At 33.5% G+C, this 8769-nt stretch overlaps 1 protein-coding gene and 1 long non-coding RNA gene across 2 annotated transcripts in view; one reads left to right on the top strand and one right to left on the bottom strand.

Annotated features, from left to right (window-relative positions):
• Window positions 1–5639, top strand: part of PDE6C (phosphodiesterase 6C) — a 29060-nt gene extending 23421 nt beyond the window's left edge. The window contains exons 18-22 of the mRNA XM_010714547.3: window positions 54–117; window positions 1483–1557; window positions 1702–1785; window positions 2832–2985; window positions 5559–5639. Coding sequence (XP_010712849.1) covers window positions 54–117; window positions 1483–1557; window positions 1702–1785; window positions 2832–2985; window positions 5559–5623 — 442 coding nt within the window. The 3' untranslated portion in view covers window positions 5624–5639. The remainder of the gene's footprint in view (window positions 1–53; window positions 118–1482; window positions 1558–1701; window positions 1786–2831; window positions 2986–5558) is intronic.
• LOC109368825 lies at window positions 2378–8763 on the bottom strand. Its single transcript, XR_002117195.2, has 2 exons — window positions 8706–8763; window positions 2378–5775 (listed from the first exon to the last, which is right to left on the bottom strand). It is a non-coding gene; the product is annotated as an uncharacterized LOC109368825 (long non-coding RNA).
• Between the last annotated feature and the right edge of the window lie 6 nt (window positions 8764–8769).

The following is an 8769-nucleotide window of genomic DNA, read 5'->3' as shown; positions in this document are numbered from 1 at the left end:
TTTTTTTTTTTTTCTTTCATCATTGTAATTATTTTTTCCCCTTGCTTTCAAAGGGCTATGATGATGACCGGATGTGACTTGTCTGCTATAACTAAGCCTTGGGAGGTACAAAGTAAGGTAAGTACTTTTCAAACCAATAATCCTGCATTTGCTATGTTTTGTTGCCCACTTGTGCCTGATGTCATGAAAAAAAAAAAAAAAAACAAAAAAACCAAGCACAATACTTACTATAATTTGATAGATATATAACTATTTGCACCCAACTGCCCTTCTAAAAATTAACCTCTGTGCTTCTGTCACTGAGAGTGCAAGGGCTATCTTCCCTTTTCTACTTGTCAGTCAGCTAAAACTGCCCTCCCCAAATCTGTCAGCTGTTCTAGCTATCCTTAAATGTTACTACACTATATTAGTGTAATCCAACTTTTGCTTTTTTTCAGGTATTTCTAAGGTACAGATTTCACAACAGAAAAAACTGAATTAAATGTGCCTATTCTGTAGATCTTGGTGCTTCAATGTAGCTTAATCATGCTAAGAATAAATTCAGAAATTCAGTAATACAATGTGACACTGCCTAGCAGTTAAGTACTTCAAATACTTCAGTACTTAGTGGCCATCACGCTCAAACTCATTAATTTTACAGGTATAGGTTTTACAATGCATAATCAAAACACAAGATGGTTGTAGAGTCTTCTAAGTAATTTCTAAGGAGGAAACGTTTTACTCAGAGGGTGGTGAGTTACTGGAACAGACTGCCTAGGAAAGCTGTGGATGCCCCATCAACGGAGGCGTTTAAAGGCCAGGTTGGATGGGGCCCTGGGCAACCTGATCTAGTGGGTGGCAACCCTGCCAATGGCAGGGGGTTTGGAATTGGATGGGCTTTAAGGTCCCTTCCAACCCAAGCCATTCAATGATTCCAAAATTTTATGCATCACAGGAACTAACAGATGTGTTGCTAATATTGTCATGGTACTGCTGATGATGATAATCATAAAAACATAGAATCATAGATTGACTTGGGTTTGTCCCTTAGAGATCATCTAATTTCAACTCCCAAATCTATCTTTTACATTGTGTGCACCAGCATGTAAAAATGGAAGATAATCATTTGCTGGAGAAAGCCTTAAATACACCAGAAAGTGTTTACAATTCCTGACAGAAGTGCTCAACTCTCTCAAGGATTAAATGGTAGAATTCTATTGTCTTTGACTAAGACTCCGTATTCCTGGAGAACTTTTTAAGCTACTCAGAAATAACACAGCTAGCAAGAAATAAATCCTCTTCTGTGGATGTGAAGTTAGTAATAATAGTTTAGTGGTAAATCAACAATATGTTTATTTAAGCAGTAATATGCCAGTTCTGAGACAATCATTATTATTATTAATATTTTTTTCTGGAAAGCCTTGTTCTTACCTTTCTTCATTTATTTATTCATTCAGATCTATTGTTTATAGCTTACATTTCCTTTGAATTATGTTTTTTCAGGTTGCCCTCATGGTTGCAAATGAATTTTGGGAGCAAGGTGACCTGGAACGAACTGTACTACAGCAACAACCAATTGTAAGCACTAAATAATTTAACTGTGTTCAGCAATATTGTCTATTATTTAAATACTGAATAGATAGCAGTCAACAGTGATTATTAGTTCATTATAACCAAAAGCATGATCTCTGCATGATCTAAATTACTGCTATTCTTTTCTAGCCCATGATGGACAGAAACAAAGGTGATGAACTACCTAAGCTGCAAGTTGGTTTCATAGATTTTGTGTGCACTTTTGTGTACAAGGTAAGAACATTTTTTTTGGTTTATTTTGCACTGAAGTAGTTCTGATGGAACAACTAATGACCGACAACTGCGCTAAAAAATTTTAGACAGTTGCAGGATTCTTATTTATTGGGTAAACCACTATCACTACCACCACATTTTTTCAGTCTTTTAGATTTAGAAGAATTGCTCTCACAAAGCACATTCAAGACATGGTTACCAACAGAAGATGTCAGTGCAACTGGAGGGCACTAAATTATTGTTACTATCTTCCTTGAAAGACTGAATTAGAAAGCCCACTCTGGTTCTTTAAAGTCCCATTTAATATAAATATGTGACTTGTAGATGCTTATAGAAATCAGTTAATGGCACACTTAAAGGAACAGAAAATTCACAACGTTCTGTAAGGACAGCCATTGTATATTTTCTGGAAAGCGCCTTAATGCCAACTTTCTTAATCTCCATTTAGCTTTTAACATTATCTCAAAATGTTATTCAGAAAAGTATCATGAAATATTTCAGCATAATTAGGTACGTCCTTATCTGCCTAGAATATACTACAAAATACTAGACTTTCTCTATATCCTGATATTAATAAACATATCAGAAAATATCAGGTATCAAAGTTATAATTTTATTACATTAACCAGACTTTCAAATGAAAAACTAGGGAGGATACTAAAATGTGCAGCATATATTTCAGATATATTCTAACAGCATGTGTGCAATACGGCATTATTATCCCAACACAATCTTTTCAATAATATGCCACCACTGCTTGGCCAAAAACACACTTACAAACATGCACTGGCAGATAGTGGCATTATTATAAAACTTCTTTTCAATTCTATAGAAAACCAGCTAACAGAAATGGAACAACTAGTTACAAAACAAACAAACAAGTCAAAACCACAAACTATCAATTAAAATTAATTCATACAGCATACAAAGAGAAATAATTATTTTTAATAGACAAATTAAAGCAAATGCTTTCACCGCAAATTCATATTTTACAAATCAACAGTGTTTTCATATTTCTAATCCATTAAATTCAATTGCTTGCATAGGAATTCTCAAGATTTCACAAGGAAATTACACCCATGTTTGATGGTCTTCAAAACAACAGGGTTGAATGGAAAACAAGAGCTGATGAATATGAAGAGAAGATGAAAGTTATTGAGGAACAAAAGAAAAAGGAAGAAGAAGCAGCTGCCAAAAAAGGTTAAATAATTTTTTCATTCATATATTCATATAGGCAGTTCTTCTCTCTGTAATTCACACATATGGTAAACTTTACAATGTTCTTTACACTAACAGTATTTGAGTTATGAATTAGCCGGATCAGCTTTATCTTTAGTTGGAAGAGGAGTTACTGTTCAAAATTACACGAATCCAATACGCTGACCTTATTTTCTAAGCTGTAGAATTACAGAAAACACAACCATCACGGAAGTGAAGTGAATGTAAAATTTATTTTAAGACATAAAACTGAACATAATTAACCACCTCTATTTATCTGTGAATGCTACAATTATCTGAAATATGAGCTGTATCGAAATTCTGCATGGTATCAACTCTCAAATGTATTCTGGTGCTTTGTTTAAGTTGAAAATAAAAATACAAGGATAGGAGATGAGAATGGAGTATGCATTTGGAACAACACAAGCCCCACTACTCTTCCAAATTTGAGATGAAAGCTTTTGGCTATAGTTTCTTACCATCAGTTTCTTGGCTAAAATATGTTCTCTCATAGTACAAATCTAATGCTAATCTTTCTAAGACCTAAAATTGAAAGTATGATTTTGCATATGATGACCCAAATGACAATTGAAGTTTTATATAAACTGAAAACCTCAAGTGTAACTCAAATGTAAGAGTGAAATTAGTTTTTTTTTTAATTCTGTATTGCATTTGAAATATCAGCTTTGCTAATCAGATGAAAAGATTCAGAGATTAAAAGAAAAATGATTTTTAGAGAATGATTTATTGTCAGCTAGTTTAAAGAAAAAAGTTAGTTTATTCTAATAGTGTATTTTACATCTTTAAAACATAAAACAGTACACAATAATTCATTTGTTAATCAGGGTCTGTGGGAAATAGGTGAGTATTATCCAGATTTCACATTAAAAGTGAGGTTATTCAAGGCTACGTATCAAGTTACTGTCAGAATTTGAAGTATAACTGGAAAATAATTAGCTCATGAAATCACTGCTACTAGCCTAAAATTCAAACAAACATTGTTCCACCACTTACAGTTTCAGAGGAATTAGGCCCATCCCATTCTCCCCCAGATTTACTTTAAAATACACTCTTTTTTTTTTTGTCCAATAAATCTCATCATCTGCTCAACAACTAGCTGGAACATAAGCATCTGAATTTTGCAGAAGTGCCAACAAAAACCAAACTGCCCCAGGACCTGCACAGAAATCTCCTTACATATTTGCATTTTTTGCAAAGGGAATAGTTATTGAAATCTTATCCTATGCCCTTAAGCATAAGGTTCTTCTGAGCTAAAAATAAAATAATGATTTACAAACATAGGACTTCGACTCCCACTACTTCCACTTGAAGTTAAGACTATCTCACATCATTGGTATTCTGGAGTCCCTTACATCACTGATTTAGAGAAATAAGTATTTTCCCACAAGGCACCTCACATAGGCTAACATGGACAGACTGATTTACAGGAGCTAAGGATCTGGACTTCTTTGCTCATAACTGGCATCAAAAAAGTGTAAGTGAATTATTTTGTCTCTTTTAAAATGTGCACTGGAATCAGACCATGCATATTTGTGAAGAACAGATCTGACACTGTCAAAATCAAGGCCATGTAAATATATGCCTTTGTTAAAGAGTCAGTTCATACAAACAGTAATATGATGCATGCTGAACCACGGTCATCTCTAGATCACACTGACCTGGCTATTCTGAGCCATTCAGTAGGCAGAAAACAAAATAAACATATTTGCTGAACCACTACAGTGGAAAGTTCAGAACAGAAAGCAGAATACAGTATTGAACTATGAAAATGAAATACATATTTAGTAACGTAGTGTTGATTATATCCACAAATTACAGAAGGTAGGACACTGATTATGTGACATGTTTCAATGCAGGTGGAAAGGGTCGAAAATGACCTAAGTAACATGGTGATCCACAGCTTTCAAAAGTAAGTTTTAATTCTAATATTGGTAACTTACCTTAAATGAATCTGGAAACGCAATTTATTACATTGAAACAACCTTAACTATGACCAATAAACATCTGTGGAATCATTTGAGAGAGACATTAACAGAATCAGTTGCTATAAAGTATTAAAAACAGTCTCTCTGTTTTAATTGGTTGTTACCAAGGGATTCATGCAGGGTTGGATAAGAGTTTATACAACTAGGTCAAATTAAAGCTTTTGTATCATCTTCTTCAAAAATAGTTTCCAAGATGATATTAATTCAAGACTTTTTTTTTTTCTTTAGCATGGCTTGCATACCTCAGTTTTGAATGTGTGGGACAGACTTACATAAAGTACTGAAACTTTCCAGTAAGAGTGGTTCAGTGTGTTTGTCCATTGAGAAGTGTTGATATCAATTGCTACATCATATATGTATAGGTATATATAACATGTATAGTTGTTGCATGCTCCAATTTCCCAAACAAGTAGTGAAAACATGTTCCATTTTCAGAAAGTCAAACATACATAATGTCCTTATCACAAAAGCAGTGCTTTTAAAACAAGAAGTTAAAGCAATTGAAAGTAAAAGAAAGTACTCACTTTACTTTTCTTTTCTGTTTTTTAGCTGAAAATGCAGCTGGAGGTGGAAGTGGAGAGGATGGAAAATCTAAAACATGTATAATTTTGTAATTCTTTGTCTCAAAGACACTGTTTCTGCTACAGAAAAGACATCTAGAAAGAACTTCAAGGAGCCCAGCGGATTTCTGCTTCGCATAGAATAGTCTAGATCAATCTCTTAACACTCCTCTTAAACACTTGCCATTTGTTGGAAATAATTTTTACTGGAATAAAAGAAACAGTTATAATTAAAAACTGAAAAAGCAAAAGACAGAAGAAAAAATAAGCAATGGTGCAAAATACATAAATGTGCACTCTAGAACTTTTTCATGTCACTCAATTTATATACAGTATTTTTATTAAAATAAGTAACTTCTGCACACTGTCCAGAAAAAAAAAAATTGATAGATCTTATATGAAATTACTGCATGAAATCTAACATGTACAATTCAATCAAAAAAAAAAATCTGTTTTAATAACTTGTGTATTTAGATTTTTATATTACGTGTATTTACTTAATCTGGAATTCTGTCCTCTTCCATCATACTTCATACTAAGTACAGTTTTAGGGCAAACGTTCCCTTTACTTTAGGAGTGCTAAACACAATTCCCTGTCTTGTATCGATAAAAAGCAGGTCCGTGATGCACAGACTTTCTTCCAAAACTACCATGGATAAATCTGCAAATTACAGTCATCACTTGGAGAAGCCACTCCTTTACCCACATCTCTGCCCACAGTTCTCAAACTGAGTACTTTTTATTTTACAAATCTAAAAAGATACACTACAAACATTTTGTAACTATGTAACTACATCTACAGCAGGTTCCACATTCAAATGCGTTACTTCCAATACACCTTTAAAATGCAGTAAACTGAACAGAATTTTCTAGTATCTGAAAACCAATGAATAGCACAAATTCAGTCTGGGGAGGCAGAGGATAGCACAAGTAGAACACATGAAAATTCACATTTCCACAACTAAGACAGACTGCACACAAATTAGCCCTTCGTAAACAACAGTTTCCCTATAAAAACCATCAGCTGTTAAAGCGTGACAGAGATCGTTCCATTCCTTCTATTCAGGTCCCATGAGGTCACCTCCTACTCCAGATGAAGGAAGGAAAATAGCTACTATATCACACATGTATCTGAACATTCAGTGGAACCAATTCCAAACCTAAGAGAATCTGGATGTCAGAAATGACTCCTGTAACAAACAAGTTTTACAAGGAGACCCATTCCTAACACTTTTCTCCCCACTTCAAACAAAGCAGAATCATACACTTTCATTTTTTTCCTCTGAAGAGCCCTCAGCATCAAGAGAAGGGAGAACTGAAAAATTAATTATATTATGTACCTTTCTAAGAATGCTGTAAAGATATATACATGCGTATCACTCAAAATTAAAAGGAATCCACACAGTTTCCCACTTATTACGTCCTTCTTTACAAATGGGCCAAGTATTTTATGCAAACTTGGTTATGACATAAAACTGGATATTGTGTATTATTTCCTGTATTACATGTAGCTACAAAAGAAAGCTATTCCAAAATTGTTTCATCATGTAACTTGATTCATACTGTATTAAATGATGTATTTAATATGTATTCTGTACCATTTTATAAACATATTTTGAAGACTCAAAGCAGAGCTAGTTAACCCAGAACACACACCTAATATACAATACTTACAGCAACACATTCAACAAAAGCCTGTTAAGGCAAGTTGCATACATGTAAGCAGATTGCTGCAGATTGGATTTGGCTCTCAACCAAGCTTGCAAGATGACAGAGAATTAACCTTTAAATCCACCTTCTTACCTAAAGAAGCCTTCATGCAAGGCTGCATTTATTTGTTGCTCAAGGACACCCTAAATATGTCCTTGTACTGTCATTTATTATGTAAGTACAAACTGCTTAAAATGTATTTATGTTAAAAAATACTTGTAAAAAGAGCTCTCTACTCATGGAGTACATGTAAAATATTCATAATTACTGCAACCGTCCCTGTTGTTACATTACCAAAAAAATAATTATAAATACTTTCTATAAATGTATTACAGTAGAAAGCATTTGTAAAGATATATTTTCTACATCAACTTTCCTCAGCTTGTTTTACATGAACACTTAATTCAAAAAAGTCTATTCTTTATATCCAAAGTAATTTTAATCTGAAAATGTCTGCCATACCTATTCAAATGCAGAATACTTCTTTAGAAACATACAATAAAGAATGTTTTGTGTTGTGCTGCATTTGAAAACGAAGATGAATCCAGTAAGTTTCTCAAACGCTATACATTCTTGTATGTTCAGGATTACACTTTAAAGAAGGATTAGAATTCAATCAATGCTAAGGAGATCAGAAACCACAGATAACATACGAGCCACGTGTACATGTCCAGTGGCAAGCCACATTATTTATTTATTAAATAAAAGATGTCAATAGCATTGAGAACAATTCAGATTTTTATTAATGAGTGGAATTATCAGTCACAACATATCGTAACTAAAATTTAAACCAAGGCCATAATGAACGTAACTTTTTTAGGAAGACCAGAGACATTTCAGATATGGTTTACTTAAATTCCAAGCAAAATACATGCTTGACTAAAGTGAACTTCTCTAACAGTATCTGAAACCACACAGACTCATATCTTAATATTGAAGTCTACACAACTAATACATTTAAAGCTATTAACTATAGTTCAATAAATAATTAGTACAAGTATTTTGAAGTATATGTTTTTAAACTAATAATATAATCATCTGAAATAATCTGGCAGTAAGTGAAATTTGGGATAGAATAAAGAACAGCCATCTCCTGTGGTGCACTGAGAATAAAGTGTGCTCTTATTTTTCTATATTCTTCCTACTTTTATGTTACCGTGTCACATAACTTTAACTTGTACTTCCTGAGTACATTTCTCGTATTGCATGAGTATACAAGCCTACCCCCCCCAAAAAAAAGAAAAAAAAGAAAGCTTTCAGCCCTGAAGCCTTCTGCAGAGATAATTCAGTCAGATGGTCCATATGGAGTGACTGCAGAAAAGGCATGTTGTTGGGAAGAAGTCTCTGGTCCCTACTTACAACTGAATTTCTAGACACTTATCTTGACAATTCACAGCAATAACAACAACAACAAAAATCAACCCACATCAATTTCAAGTTTCAGAGAAACAAATCCTGAAAATATTCATCGAACTCTTCCTCTCTGTAAA

This window comes from Meleagris gallopavo, chromosome 8 (assembly GCF_000146605.3).
Source record: "Meleagris gallopavo isolate NT-WF06-2002-E0010 breed Aviagen turkey brand Nicholas breeding stock chromosome 8, Turkey_5.1, whole genome shotgun sequence".
Lineage (NCBI taxonomy): Eukaryota > Metazoa > Chordata > Aves > Galliformes > Phasianidae > Meleagris > Meleagris gallopavo.
Note: the sequence above shows the minus strand (reverse complement) of the source record. Positions and strands in the feature narration are given on the sequence as shown.